At 43.7% G+C, this 16,257-nt stretch overlaps 2 protein-coding genes and 1 pseudogene across 4 annotated transcripts in view; 1 reads left to right on the top strand and 2 right to left on the bottom strand.

Annotated features, from left to right (window-relative positions):
• Window positions 1-16,257, top strand: part of LOC129740438 (alpha-1A adrenergic receptor-like) — a 271,287-nt gene that overhangs the window by 110,177 nt on the left and 144,853 nt on the right. The window lies entirely within an intron of this gene.
• On the bottom strand, window positions 553-6,864 carry LOC129737643 (uncharacterized). The gene has a single exon (XM_055728803.1). It carries the CDS (start codon window positions 6,862-6,864, stop codon window positions 553-555), a length of 6,312 nt encoding a protein of 2,103 aa, XP_055584778.1.
• LOC129737642 (probable ATP-dependent RNA helicase DDX46) lies at window positions 8,576-14,675 on the bottom strand (annotated as a pseudogene).

The raw sequence follows: 16,257 nt of genomic DNA, 5'->3' as shown, positions 1-16,257 counted from the left end.
TATTCGGACTCTTTTCAGCAAAACCCGTTTTTTACAGGATGTAGCTAAAAGCTAAAGTAATTTCTTTTTAATTAACGGAAAATAAACTATAAACTAAGGCTTACATTGAGTGTCCTACTATCTTGCAGCGTTCCAAAAGATCTCGAGTCCTCGCAACTGCCTACTCGAACTAAATACAGTTTTAATTAACTGCTTTTTGTGGGAAACTGATTTATAAATACTCACAACTAACTATAGTCACGGCTAGCGAAATCCTCAATGTCACGACCTATTGTCCAACTGTAGGAACGGCCTAAAAATAGTTGCACACCTGTTTCTGTTATGTGTACCTTTTGAGTATTCTGATAATACCTACGATTTAGTGAATGATGCTGAATTGAACGTCGGGTTGATTTTAATTTAAACTAAAAAACACCAAGTTTAGAATCGAACGCAACTCAACTTCAACTGTTAGGATGACGAATCAAATTTCAATTTCAGTCTTCTTTATCTCGTTTGCCACTTATTTATTTATACTCATCTGTTATCGTTCTGACAGCGGGTGCCGTGTAGTCAGCCACTGTGGGCTGTCGAAGTCGCAACAACATCCCCCCTTCCGTAAGGCGAGTCTGCTTCCGGAGCCTTACAACCAACCACATTCAGTAGCGCAATCTTCGACGCAGGCCTTGTTATCGGACCCGATGACGTTTGCACCACTGCTCGGCGAACGCGTCCATCAGCACCCTCGATCGTCTTCATGATTCGGCCTCGTAACCATCCGTTCCGAACCGACTCATCGACGATTACCACCAAGTCTCCGGGTTGTAGCGATCTTGATTCTTCGAACCACTTCGTACGTTGAGCAATGACCGGCAGGTATTCTTTGATCCAACGATGCCAAAAGATGTCAGTGAGATGACGAGTGTGTTTATAGTCATCGCGCGTAGCGAGTCTGGGGTCCACTGCTTCTGTCTGCGGCTGCACCACTCCACTGGAGCTCAGAAGAATGAAATGGTTCGGTGTCAGCGCTTCTTGATCCTCCGACTCCAACGAAACAAAGGTTAAGGGTCTGGAGTTAACCAACGATTCTGCTTCGACCATCAGCGTTCCAAATGTCTCCTCGTTCGGGTTCTTCGAAGTGGACATGGCGTAGAATGCTGTCTTGACTGACCTAACTAGCCGCTCCCAGGCTCCTCCCATGTGAGGCGCCGAAGGTGGATTGAACTTCCACTGCGTAGCGGAGTTCGTGAAGATTGTCCCCAGTTTTCGGTTGATGTCCTCGATTTCCCGAACTAGTTCGTTCCGAGCGCCCCAGAAGTTCGTCCCGTTGTCCGAGTATATTTCGATCGGAGATCCTCGTCGACCGATGAAACGCCGCACTGCCATCTGGCAGGAAACCGTTGTGAGCGAGTGTACTACCTCCAGATGAACCGCCCGCACAGTCAAACATGTGAAAAGCGCCACCCATCTCTTCACGGTGCTGCGACCCACTCGAATAAGCATTGGCCCGAAATAATCGAGTCCGACGTAGGAAAAAGGGCGACAAAATGATTTGAGTCTCGCCGCAGGAAGAGGACTCATCCTAGGGACGACTGGTTTGGCATTGTAGACTCTACAATGCGCGCATTCTTTCGCTATCCGACGCACGACCGATTTCAGTTGCGATATGTGATATTTCTGTCGCAGCTCGTTGACCACAGTGCCAAAATTGCGATGTAAATATTTCTCGTGGTACCGCTGTACCAGGAGTTCCGTCAATCGATGTTTCGGGGGGAGAATGATAGGGTTCCGAGCGTCATACGATACGAAAGCTGCTGCGCTGATCCTTGACTCCATCCTGATGACCCCGTGCTCATCGACGAAAGGTGAAAGCTTTATCAATTTGCTGCTGCGTTTCAGGTTCTTCTTTCCAGCTCGGTTCGACTCCAATATGGCCATTTCTTCAGGATACTCCTCCCTCTGCGCCGTCCGATAAATCAACCTCTCAGCCGCAACTAATTCTTGTTGTTCCAGTGAATCGATCAAGAGGTTGAGACCCCTAGCTTCTCTGCCGAGATTTCCCACGTAGCGGTATACATAGGCGAATGTGTGAACCAGCCTGTTCCATCGAGAGAAATTCGCCCAATCGATTCGCCAGATCCAGTCGCCAACTTCACGATGCGCTCCCACAACTTCTTTCCTCGATACGCGAAGCTCCTCCGTCGGTTCTTGAGATTTTGTTTCCTGAGCCGGCCAATTCTCTTCGGTCTCATAGAGAAACTTCGGTCCTGACCACCATCTGCTAGCTGCGGCCAAATCCGGTCCTGCGCCCCACTTCGTTGCATCGTCTGCCACGTTCAGCTTGCTGGGAATCCACCTCCATTCCGATGGGTTTGTTTTCTCGATGATTTCCCCTATGCGACACGATACGAACTGATTGTAACGCCTGAGATCCGAAGTAATCCACGCCAGAACGGTGCGCGAATCAGTCCAAACTATCCGTCGAGTGATTTCCAAAGAGTGGTCCTTGACGATGTTGTCGATCAAACGACTCCCGATGAGTGCAGCCATCAATTCCGCCCGCGGTATCGTCAGCGTTTTCAACGGTGTCACTTTCGCCTTCGCCGATATTAGAGTACACTCGACTCTCCCAGCTACTTCGGCCCGCAAGTATACGGCGCACGCGTAAGCCGATTCGCTGGCGTCTACAAATGCGTGTAATTGCAACGCTCCAAGATCACGGGAAGTCCAACTGGGGAAATATGCACGGGGTATGCGGGTCTCGTTCAGTTGCGGGAATAAAGCAATCCATTTCTCCCAACGCTTGTGGATATCCTCCGGAATTAGTTCATCCCAGGACTTTCCGCTTCTCCAAATGTCCTGGATGAGGATCTTCCCATGGATGGTAAAGTGGGACAGGAGACCTAGGGGGTCGTAGATGCTCATGACTATGCGCAAAACCTCTCGTTTTGTGGGCCACACTGGTACACGCCCGAGGCTGGAAGAGAATGTGAATGCATCTTCCGCCCGGACCCAAAACATGCCCAAGATTCTTTCAGTAGAAACGGACTCAGTAGTATCGAAAAACTTCACAGAGGAAGGGTCGGATTCTCCAACAGCTCGCAAAACTTCATCGTTGTTCGAAGACCAAGAATGAATTTCGAACCCTGCTTGGGAATGCACGAATCGGACTTGTAAAGCAGTCTCCGCTGCTTCTTCTGGACTATCAAAGCTCTGGAGGTAGTCGTCCATGTAATGGTGATGAATGATCGATTCTGCTGCTCGTGGGAATCTTTCTTCATGCTCTCGGGCGTTCGCGTTTTTGACGTACTGTGCGGAACACGGAGAGCAAGAAGCACCAAAGGTGGCCACTTTCATCAACAATATCTCAGGCTCCTGTTCGGTATGCGATCTCCAGAGAATCCTTTGCGCGTGGATGTCTTCGTCGCGAATCAGCACTCGATGAAACATCTCGCGGATATCGGCACACACCGCGATCCGCTTTTCTCGGAACCCGTACAACACCTTCGGCAGCGACACCAACAGATCCGGACCTTTCATCAGCATGGTGTTCAAACAAATGCCGTCCACCTTGGCTGCCGCGTCGCAGAAGATTCTCACCTTACCGGGCTTTTTGGGATTGACGACAACGCCCAGTGGCAAATACCACGTCCGCCGAGGATCCGCCGCTTCAATCTCCGCCTTCGTCGCTCTGATCAGGTACCCCTTTTCCTGGTATTCCGCAATCTGCTTCCTGACACTCTCGCCGATTATGGAATCTGCTGCCATGCGTCGCTCTAAGCAAGACAAACGTTTCACCGCCATCGCAAAGTTATCCGGGAATTCAAAGTAATCGTGTTTCCATAGAAGGCCTGTCTCGTAACGTCCAGCTACTCGCTTGGTGGTCTCTATCAGGATTCGGCGCGCTCTTCTGTCTTCGTCGGATTCTGGACTCGGGCACACGGCGATTCCTAAGTTGTCCACGGCAAACGATTGCTTCACTATCTCGTGCAGGCTACTCAACTGGGAAGAACATTCACAAATATGGAAACTGTAGTTGACGAGAGTTTCTCCAAGCTTCGACCAAGATCCATGGATGGACCATCCAAGGCGGGATTTCGTTGCAATCGGAGAATGAGGCTCGCCTTCGCGCTTCCGAAGGGATACCGACAAATGAGCATTGTCGTTTCCAATGAGAATCCGGGGAACAGCATCTTCGTAGTCGCATATCGGTAGACCAGCCAAATGAGGAAAACGGGACGATAATCGACGATATTCGAGTGATTGGACCGGCAAAGAAAGTTTCTCCACCGTCCGGATATTCGTTAGGGGGAAACACCTGGAGCTGCCTTGTCCCGAAACATCCAGCGATACCCATTTCGAATTGGGCTCCTCTCGGGTGACGTCCGCTGTCCAAGACATACACAAAACGTCGCTTTTTCCTTCGAGTCCCAGTTGTTCCGCTATGCCATTCTCCATCAACGTGATAGACGACCCATCGTCCAGGAAAGCATATACGTCGATCGAGCGTCCGCGGCTGTGCAGGGTTACTGGCAGAATCCGGAACAAAGCTTTCGGGTTTTCGTTTCGGTGGCTGTTCACACTAGCAGGTACATTCGGCTGATTTTTCTTCGGGTTATGCAGTAGTGGATGATGTTTGTAATCGCAACCCTGCACACCGCACGCTTTCTTCTCCTTGCAGGGACGCCGACCGTGTTGAAAGAGGCAGGTTCTACATAGCGGCAACTCTTTTACGATCCTCCATCGCTCCTCCAAGTCCTTGCGCTTGAAAACTTCGCAATCTCGAACCCTGTGATCGGCTTGTTTACAAACCTTGCAGTTTCTGCTATCCGAATTGCGATCTCGTTGCGGTACTGGCGCCTCTTCCGAATATGGTCGCACTTCGGAATGAGCATGAACGAAATTCCGCTCACAGCTCCTTCCAGCTTTAGCGCCTCTCTGATCGGGCTTGACACGCGCGGGCAAGGTGACGTCTGAAGCAGCTTTTACTAGCACCGACATGAACCGGGCAAAGGTTCGCAGGTTGACCTCCACGAACTGATCCTTGAACATGGACCAATCCATTTGCATCTGGGTGGGCAATTTGGCAATTAGCTCGAACAGCAACGTCGGATTATTCAGGTGCGCTTCTTGTTGTCCAGCTTCCAGATGATCGCAAAGATTTCCAACTACTGTGCCGAACGTTATCAGCGTTTCCAATTTGTCCGGCTTTGGAGCGGGAGTATCCTTCACCTTCCTCAGCAACGAAAAAATCATGATTTCCGGCCTTCCGTACATCTGCTTCAGCGTCTCGATGATTAACGGTACGGCAGACGGTATCAGCAGCTTGCTTCGCACCGCATCCAACGCCTCCCCACGTAGACTTCGTTGCAGTCGGGTTAAATTTTCGACGTCCGAATAACCGCAAGCATGTGAGGTGTTATTATAGATCCCGAAAAATAACGGCCAGTCTTCAGGGTTGCCGGAAAATGTCGGTAAATCCTTTCCCATGAGTTGCCGGGCTGCGATTTGTTCCGACGATAGGCCCCTGAACTGCTGCTGCAAATTGGTAGTCGACACTGTTTCATTTCGGTTCACGCACTCCGGGTTTGCACTGTACGCACTGTGATGGTTCACATTCCAGGGTGAAGAGGGATTCACGGGCAGTAGGGGGAATGACGGGGTAGGATAGGGACCACGCTGAGAATTCACGCACTGCTCACTCGGTTGTCCTGACACCCCAGCACCAGCGGCGGGATTTGATACAGAATTATGATAAACCGAATTAAACTGGTTGACTGGAACAGAAAACGTAGTTGGCTCCCGAGCTTGCATTTGCTGATTGACGATAAAGGGCAACATTCTACTGGGCAATTGTCCATAGCTTGAGAGCGGAATCGAGGACGGTTGAGGCACTGAACAGAAAGAAGCGCCAATCGCAAAGCCCGAATTTGGAACTGTTGTCTGTGTGGTCGAATAACTTCCCTCACCCGGTAAACTATTATGAATCGAGTTGTGCATCGGTCCTACTTCCGGAAATTTGCTCAAAGATGGTGGAAAACGTTCTGTTATTTCCGGAATCGCGCCCGTGGATACCAAAGGTTTACTAATAGTATCCAAAACAAGAGTATTTGCCGTATTTCGATTCGCTTCAACAGTAGTTTGCAAACCGCGAGGGACTATCACCTGTCGGTCAGGTAAAGAAATATGTGACGTACCTGTATGTGCAGGGAAAGTGGTGGGGGTGGAGCTTGTAGAAGGCTCTATACTAAGTTTCGGAATAGCGGAAACTAGATCACTGGGATTATATCCGACGACGCCAGATCTTGTATCAGTCGTTGCTGCAGACACCGGGGTAGACGCTGTTTCCGGGGCAATAAACACGGTCGTTGTGTCCGTAGTTTTTCCCAGAAGTCGGTCCATTTTCCATCGAAGCGTTCTACTGTTGAGACTTTTATTTGATCTTCTGCTTTGTCGGTCGTCCTCGTCGCCAGCTTCTTCCTCCAACGTTTTAAACTTCTCATCCAGGTATATTTTTTCCAAAGCCAGCTTCTTTCTATTGATTTCCGCCGCCTTCTCGAGTTTCTGCATCTCGAGTAGCCTTTCCTGATCGCGCTGCTCCTGTTCGAGCTCGCGTTCTTGAAGAGCTTTCATTTGCTCCAACTTTTGGAGTTTAAGTTGCGCTCTTCGCTTGCACGAATCCACCGTCGAAATGGAAATGTTATCCTCAATCGGTGGTACCGGCGCTTCCTTCGATTTGGTGCACTTGGGGCAGACGAAATCCTTGTCTGCGATGCTGTCACCAACTCCGACGCACGCATAATGCCACCACAGGTCGCAAACGTCGCATTGAACCATGTGACTATCATCTGGCTTGTTGCAAGCGGCTCCGCAGCTGGAAGTCATGGCTCGATGGAGTCAATCTTTTAGTTTGTTGGAACGTATTCGGACTCTTTTCAGCAAAACCCGTTTTTTACAGGATGTAGCTAAAAGCTAAAGTAATTTCTTTTTAATTAACGGAAAATAAACTATAAACTAAGGCTTACATTGAGTGTCCTACTATCTTGCAGCGTTCCAAAAGATCTCGAGTCCTCGCAACTGCCTACTCGAACTAAATACAGTTTTAATTAACTGCTTTTTGTGGGAAACTGATTTATAAATACTCACAACTAACTATAGTCACGGCTAGCGAAATCCTCAATGTCACGACCTATTGTCCAACTGTAGGAACGGCCTAAAAATAGTTGCACACCTGTTTCTGTTATGTGTACCTTTTGAGTATTCTGATAATACCTACGATTTAGTGAATGATGCTGAATTGAACGTCGGGTTGATTTTAATTTAAACTAAAAAACACCAAGTTTAGAATCGAACGCAACTCAACTTCAACTGTTAGGATGACGAATCAAATTTCAATTTCAGTCTTCTTTATCTCGTTTGCCACTTATTTATTTATACTCATCTGTTATCGTTCTGACAGCGGGTGCCGTGTAGTCAGCCACTGTGGGCTGTCGAAGTCGCAACAACAGTCTCCATTAATAAATCGGCGCAAAAGAAGTAACGCACATTTGCGCTTGCCTCTACAAATGAAGTGCACGATCTCAAACCGCCCAACGTGCTTTTCAAATGTTATTTCCGGCGGTGATCATTTTTTTTTTCAAAATTCCTCGCCAAGATAATGAAATTAATCTTTGACAACGTTGCACCAGATGAGGCCTCACGTTAGTGGATCATTAAATGATTGTCTTCTCTGTTACCTGAAAAATATAAAACAAATAGGAAAAAAATCACAATTTTAACACTAGAAGTATGTGAATCCATAAGACCTGTAGTATGTGTGATGTTGGGTAGTAGCTGCTTTTAAGCTGCTTTAGCAGAGAAAGGTTTCATAGGAGAACAACCGAGGATTGATCATAAGTTAAATTAAAATCAATATAAATAATAATAAAATTTAATTGTGATTTTGTTTATTTACTGTAAACCCTCTTAACGTTATATGACAATTGCCACCTATCTTACCGAAATCACAAATATTTATCAATATTTGTGATTTCGGAGCTATCTGAAGTTTAAATTTAAGAATTAAAATAAAATTTAAAAAAACTTATTTTTCAGTTAGAATTTCGATGTTAGTTAGTTTTTAGTACAACCGTGATTGTTTTCTGAAAAATAGTAATTAGTTCTTCGTTCAACGATTTTCCCTATACATGAGGTGTAGGATAATATGTCTGTGTGATGATTGAAATGACCACAAAATTTGAACATCTGATTCGAAAACATTTTAGGTGAAATTATTGTTTTTTAAAAACAACATTTTTACCGGTTTAAAAAAATAATTTCATCCAAACCACTTGGTTGAATATACTGTTAAAAATTCAATAAAAAGATTCATCTTCCAGGGGTCTAATCTGTAGCACTCTGTAGTTAAATTAAAAGCAATAATTTTTATATCGAATTTTGTTGATCATACTAGATAACCAATTGAATCTTAAGTATAGAGTCGTGAATAAATCAAAAGTCGAAAAACGACTTTTATCTAAATAACACACTTTTTTATTTTTCATGTTTCATCAGCTGGAAATTGGCAAGGCGTTTCGGCATAAGGGAAACAGTAACGTTTCCATTAGTTGAATGTAATATTTTGCGAACTTTTAAATATTGTTTTCCTATGTTGAAGTTCTAATAATTGAAAATTTTATGATATACTTACATCCCTCTACAGCACCTTGTACCGCGATTTGTTGATAATATGATGTGAAGAGGCTTGCAGCTTAAGCAGCTCTTCCTTGATTAGTCGCGTAATTTCCCGCTTCGCCTTGGTCACCGCCAGCTCGTTGCAACTCTCGATGGCCAGATAAAGTTTACGTTCGCCTTCAGGTGGGTTCTTACCTGGAGGCACATAAGTACCGCGCACCGTGAGACCAGCCTCGGAGTATTCCGAAATTTGAGCCAGCGCTTCCTGAAAGCAGAAACAAATTTAGATTAAAAGATTCATCGGGAGAAAACTTAAAAAGTCTACCTTTGACGTGACTTTCCATCGAGCTTGCTGGGGGAAATCGTTGATTTCCAGCTCTTCCTCGTACTTTCGGAAGACCGTTTCGTTTGATTCAGGGGCCGGTTCTTCTTCGTCCTTGGGTTGATAATTCAGTTTGTTATTCAATTTTGCTGCCAGCTGTTCAGCGACAGTCTTGGCCGTAATAAGCTGCTGAGTATTGCCACCTTTGAGAATAGCTTCTGCAGCTTGCTGAGTTGCGCCTTTGGCTTCCAAGCCGAAATTTTTCTGCATATTGATTCGAGAAGCCAGCCTTTTGGCCAATTCCAACTTGTCTGAGTTAGTCGTGGTTGGTACTGGGGCTGCAATCGTTTGCGTTATAACTGGGGCTTCTACTTCCTTAACAATTCGCTTGGTAGCGAACATGCTCTCGATGTGCTGATCAATATCCTGTTCTAGGTCATCCTCATCATCTGAATCCTGCAGACCCAATGCTGCTTTCTGTAACTTTTTACGTTCGTTGACAGCAGCAGCCTCTTGTTCATCGAATTTGAACCCTTTGCCACTGAAACCACCCCCTGTGTGGACGGTTTTGCCTTCGGCTTCTTGAGCCGTCTTGTACGTTTCCCAGAGAATTCGCAAATCGTCTGGAATGGTGCCGCCTGAAAGCTCTAATGCCCTTACAATTTCACCGGCAAACCGCCCCTGATCATGTGTTAGGAATGTCCATGCGAATCCCTTGTTCCCAGCTCGACCTGTTCGTCCGCATCTAAAATAACAAAACTAATCCTTTAATTTTTCATTTCAATAAATGTGTTTCTATCATGTACCTGTGAACGTAATCCTCGTAATGATTGGGACAGTCATAGTTAACCACGAGAATGAGTTGCTTCACATCCAAACCTCTTGCTGCCACCGAAGTCGCAATAAGCAGTTTGACACGACCCTGCTTAAAATCAATGATAGTCGAGTCATGATCAAATTGATCAAACTCATGCAGGGATAGGAAGCTATCATCAGGTCCTTCAGTAAAATATCAGCATTTTCCTGTTTATCGACGAATACTATGATGCTACCAAGTTCTTGGTATAAACCGAGCAGTTCCAGCAGTTTGAAGAACTTGGCGTCTTCTTCTAAAACAACAACATGCTGTTCAACGTCTTTACAAACTACAGAGCGACCTCCGACCTGAATTTCAATAGGCTTCTGGAGAATTCGCCTTGCTAGTGCCTCCATTTGCCGTGGAAATGTTGCACTGAACATAACGATTTGTCGATCAGGTCGAACGTTGTCAATGATTCTCATTACTTGAGGTTCAAAACCCATGTCAAACATGCGATCTGCTTCGTCCAACACTACGTAGGTGACCCGTCGAAGATTTGTCACCCGACCAGAATTGGCTGCCAACATATCAATCATTCGACCTGGAGTACAAACTATGATTTCTGCGCCCCGCTTCAGTTCTGCAATCTGTTCAGATATTCCAGTACCTCCGTAAACACAAACTGATTTCGATGCCTTTGTTCCAATCGATAGAGATCCTCCGAATCCGCCGATCCAACGCCGATGGTGAGCTCCACAAAATACCTTAATCTTTAATCTTACGAGGCCAGTATTCCCAGCAGATTCTACCAAACCAGTGGCATCCGGAACTGCATAACCTTAAAAAACAAAATAAATTTTCAATAACATTTATAATCAATACTAACCTTACAACTCCTACCGCCACCAAAAGGTAACTCCGGGATATTCCACAGTGCCGATGAACCCGATTCCTTTTCCACGAGGATTCCGGTCTTCCGCGAGGTAACATTTTTTGTTCCCTGCGATTCCCGCTCTTGCTTTTTGTTGACTGGCAGTGAAGACACACGATACACTCGGATGCACCAAAATTGAGTTAATTTTTAAGATTATTACCCGTATCTTTCAATAATATTTTTATATCGTTTTAAGCGAAGACGCATAAAAAACGCAAAAGATTGTTGAAAATTAGAAGATACTAGAACGATTACACGAATAGTTACCATACATGTAATCAGAACAGAATAATATTAAAGATTAAGTGTATGATATTTGATCATGCGGGTTGTTTGTTAATGGATGGCTTTGAAGGATATTGGGCCCAATTTGCTTAAGCTTCTTTTCGAGTATTGCAATATTTGGAAACGCGTATTTTTTAAAGTCTGAAAAATAGGCAGAATAATCAACACAACGCTGTCAAAATTTTGGATAACATCGGGCGATTTATTTGAATAGAGATTTTCTTCAAGCTGAAACTTTGATAAATATTTCATGACAAGGCCGTCATTCAATGAGAGTTATAATAAAAAAAAGTTTAGAAAAATAATTGAAAAATTAGCTTCTAAGTGGCCTATTTATAAAAAGTTCATACCTTTTGTTTATTGATGCTTATTCTTAAAACCTAAATTCGTGTTTTCCAAAAGTTAGTATTACTCATAATTTGTTCCTTTAGGCAAATGTTTTTCAATCTTCGAAGGATACCTAGAGGCTGATATTGCTCAGCGAGTAATATTTTTCTATATTTTGAAGCTATCAGCAGGAAAGTAGAATCGTTGGTCTTTTCGCTAGGACCTAAGAAGTTCATTGTCGAATTATCCCCAAACTTGACGTAGACCTGTGTAGGCGGGAACATTCCAACAATCGATAAACAACGGCCTTCCAGCATTTTTGGAAACACACCGGTTTGGGAATAAATGAAACTGCCAGAGAGCCCACGACGACGACATCGCATCCCATAATCTGCAGCTGACGATGAACGTGACCGGTTTGTGGTGGCACTCTCTGTAAGCTAGCTATTAGGTACCTTTGATGGTAAACGTCGTTGAGTCTAAGAATAAGGAACCATATCGGGCTGCTCCCCAAGTGTATCAAGCTTATCTAGTTAGAACACATGCTGCCGACCATCATCACCCATACACATTCATATGTGTAGGCAGGCGAGAGTCAAATTTGTGGTCTCTTTGAACCAGCTAAGAATGGAAAAGGTTAAGAGTGCTTTTTTTTTTGCTCCAACCAGCTCTGCAGGGAGGACAATGTAGTTGAGATGAAACTTCTTCAATTACAATGGGATTTCTATCGGTACCTTTAGCCCTGTTGAATTGTATGCTAGATAAGAAAGGTCACAAACCGTCGTTTGAAGCCTTTTTTCAAGATTGTGCAGCAGTTGGCCTCGTGACCTCCATTTTATTTCTGCCAAATACAAACATTTCTATAGACCTCGGTTTTTGATTTCATGAAAATTTTTAAGCCATGTTCAATTTTTTTTTAGAACAAAAATTGGTTGAGAAACAAAAAAGAGACAACGGGGTTAATGAAAACTGTAGGGGAGAATGATGATACTTGATCCCTTCGGATACTTGATTCCTTCGCTATATCTCGAAACCGGAATGACTTACAAATATCAAATGTTCTCAAATCTCAACAATTTTTTGAAAAAAATATTTTTCGAGTTATTGAAGTTTGTTTGAAAAATTTAACTAAATGTGATTTAGGAAATGGCAAAGGAATTCTGAGGTTACTAAGATTATAATTTTTCAAAAAAAAAAAAGTTTCAGTTTTCGTTTTTTTTTGTGTTTTTAACCTTCTCGTAGCTGTAGCATTTGACAACTGCTAGTAAAACAGTTGTCATTAGTATGGATTGTTATATTATTTATTTGGAATCATACAGACTAAATATTGAAACTTCTTTTTTATCATTCAGTAAGGTAAAATAAGGATTTTATTTGATTTTATGCTCCTTTGAGTAATTTCCGTCTATAGATAGAGTTTCGTTTTATGTTAAAGTTAAGTTAAAAATCCACCAGGTGTTCAAATCAAACGACTTTGTTTAGTGAATGGTCATAATGATAATGTCATAATATACATACTTTCTAAGCTATTGAGAAAATTCTCGTATTTCTGTATCAAGTATTTAGCTAAACCTAATCTTTGTCGCCATTTTTGGACTTATCTAAATACTACACAACACAAAAAAAAAAAAAATAGAATCTCAAAGTTCTGTAGCTCCCAAAAGAATAGACAAAAAAAAGTCCGATAATAAAGAAAGTAAGAAAGTCACCTTGCTGAGCAATGCTCATCGTGATAAATGATATCCCTGCCTAGTTTCCTTTCGGTGGCAGCAGTCAAAAGTTCACATACAATTACCCCGTCAGCCAACCGTCGCGTCGTCGGAACATGGCAAAGAGGCATTCCAGCTGGGAAAAATGATTTCTTCGTTTGGGATACACCACAGATAGATCTTACTAGGCAGTAGATAGCTTTGTGAACATCCTACAACGAACGGAGATAGATGGAAGAAGTCGGCTTTACTACCAAGAATGATTTGTCTCGTTCAACAACGTTCCTTTATTACGTGTAAGGGTGCAGTATTTGCACGACGACAGCTCAGAGCAACTCTCTAACTCGTACATATTTCCGCAAAATACAATCCAAAGTACAATAGCAACACAATACCTGTTCATACCCTATGGGCATGGGAACAATGAGGAAAGTACATAAAAAACTTCTCCACACCACGTGAATTACCGGTTGCAGTCTGCCTTTATTTTGTTCTACTGCCACTTACTATCATCTTTTGGGATTTACTCGTCGTCAAACATTTTCATTGCTATGCATCTTCCTCGATTTTTTTTTAGATATAACTAAAAGCGACCGTGTTCGGAACAAATAAATGGATGAAATCGCTCGGAGGATATGTTGATGAATTATTAACAATACATTTAATGATTGATGTAATGGTAATTTTAACGTGCTTTCATCACATCTAACGAAGTAAGTTTTAAATACTGAGTTCTTTGATATTTCGAATACTGACATTATAAATTGATATTTTCTAAGATTAAATAGCCGGGATTCGACCACACCGGACTGAACGCCAATTTGAATATAATAAAATTAGTTATTTATTGCAGTGGATGCGAAACATGATAAGCTACCTATTCAATGAAAATTAGAATATTTTTTTTCTAATTATTATAATTTTATTATATAAATTTGAATGTTGCAAACAGTGGAAATAGCAAAAATATTCCCTCTGACAGGCTCAATGTCAGCACCTCATCGTTCGTAATATTCCACAGCACCAGGCCCAGTATCGACTCTTGCGGTACTCCAGCTATTTCGCTATTTCGGTATCCTCATGTTTATTAGCGAAGAAGCAATCGCTGCCCAGCTGACACTATTGAAGGCGTTGCGCACGTCCAATGTCTAATCCGCACAAAAACGATCCCCTCCTCTCTTTTTGAGTTTGGCTTTATCAGCCGTTTCGATGACAGCTTGAATGGCGTTGATTTTGCATCGCCCTTTTCGCCAATTGATTGTTGGACAATCCGCCTTCGCCCTCGGTGTACTGCTGGATACGATTCAAGATCACCTTTTCCAGAACCTTTCCAACCGTATCCAGTAGGCATATTGGCCTGTATGCCGATGCCCAATGGCTTTCCTGGTTTGGGCAGCAGAACCAGCATCTTTTCCCGAATACAAATTTGCAGTGACGATCGGAATATTTCAGGAAATTCCATAATCGCGGCCTTAACTGCAATGTTCGGGATACCATCGGACCCGGTGCCTTTTCCAGCTGAAGGGATTTTGCGATGTCGCGCAGTTCTTCCAACGATATTAACACCTCCTCGCTCGTATCCCAGTCGTAAGGGACTTGCGGCCAGCTATTGATATTATGATGAGGCAACAGCTCTCCAGGCTTCATTTTGCTCATCTTGAACAAAAGGAGACAGTGAACTTTTTCGCTCCGAATAATTGTGAGCTTATTTTTAATGAGCATTTCATCCTCCGCTGCTGAGAGAGCAGGGAGAAATTTTTTCTCAAACGAATGATCACTCTTCTACTGACAGAGCATTGTTGGTGTGTGACTCTGAAAACAAAACAAAAAAATTACACATGAAATTTGGTCGTTTCACTAAATCACGTGGACAGCTTTAATGTGTGATTTGACCGTCCTCTTTCTACGTGGAATTATGGAATATTGGCCTCAGAATTTGTCAACCTGTTGGGGACGTTTAATAATTCTGGCATGCTTTTATATCTGATTTTGTAAACAAAAAGGTAATTAAAGATTTACACATTTGTTTCACATTATTTTCAGCATTTTAGCATTTACAACTTTGCTCGGTCGTTTATTTCTCAGCCAGTTACTGAGAAGCTAACGAACATTTCTCCCTGCGAAAATGAGATTGGGTGACTGCGTGATTGAAATGATCTCCAACAAAATGTGGGTTGCTTGATCGTTTAAAGTGCGAGAAAGCATGTTTCTCCCAGGCGTTTGACAAGGAGATGAGAAAAAGTGAGCAAAAATCAAGAGAATCGCAGAAGCCTGCAGCTCTCTCGTTATTTCCCTCAGTTTGTAGGGACACATTACAGGTGGTGTTTTTTGTCATGACTATCCTGTAGGCATCACTCTATGGTCGGTGATTGGCATCAAGACAAAGCTTCCTTAAACATGCCTTTTTGCTCTCTTTATATGCCTTGCAGAGGTTTCTTTTCGAGTTTGGAAAGCGGCCTACGCTCGTCTCTCTTCATTTGAGTTCGTGCTCTCTGTATTTTTCACCTAGCGCGAAGGCAGCTTGCTCGCAAATTCGCGATTTCCTCAGTCCACCAATAAACTGGTGGATGTGGGTTTCTACGATGAGCTCTCCTCGTCATTGCTGCGTCACAAGCTCGTGTGAGTACTTTCGTCAGGTTTTCCGCCGACAAGTTAGACAGGTTTTGCTCCCACTTCAAAACCTCGACAAAGACATTCCGGTCAAATTGTTTTGTCCTCCAACATCGTTCACCAGCCATTACCTCTCCTCTGACTGACTGTGCACTTTTATTCATACGATAGCGGATCTCAAATGGTCTCTATGAGTGTAGTCCTCGCTCACCCTCCAATAACTGGTCCATCTGGGACTAGCAAATGAAATATCTATAATCGATTCACGTCCCTCTCTATGGTAGGTCCTAGTATTACCTACTTTCGAAAGATCCACATTCAGCCTTGCAAGTTTGCAAGTGTTTCAAGTAGACTCTGCCCTCTGGCGTTCGTAAGGGAATCACTCCATTCCTGGGCCCATGCATTGAAGTCCCCCGCGATAATAACGGGGCTTCGACCTGTGAGCACCTTGACTATCTTATCCATCGTAGCGCTAAATTTCGGTGGAGCGTAGCAGCTTCAGAAGCAGATCCCATTGACTTTGGCTATCACGAAGCCTTCCTCATTCGATGTGACCACTTCTTGGATGGGAAACTTTCCTGTCACCCCTATTGCGACCAGATTGACACTATCGGTCACC

The sequence above is a fragment of the Uranotaenia lowii genome, chromosome 1 (genome assembly GCF_029784155.1).
Source record: "Uranotaenia lowii strain MFRU-FL chromosome 1, ASM2978415v1, whole genome shotgun sequence".
Lineage (NCBI taxonomy): Eukaryota > Metazoa > Arthropoda > Insecta > Diptera > Culicidae > Uranotaenia > Uranotaenia lowii.
The sequence above is the reverse complement of the archived record's forward strand: the minus strand, read 5'-3'. Positions and strand labels throughout refer to the sequence as shown.

What these genes read in the sequence shown, in the direction of transcription:
- LOC129737643 (XM_055728803.1), bottom strand. Translation starts at nt 6,864, where the DNA reads ATGACTTCCAGCTGCGGAGCCGCTTGCAACAAGCCAGATGATAGTCAC.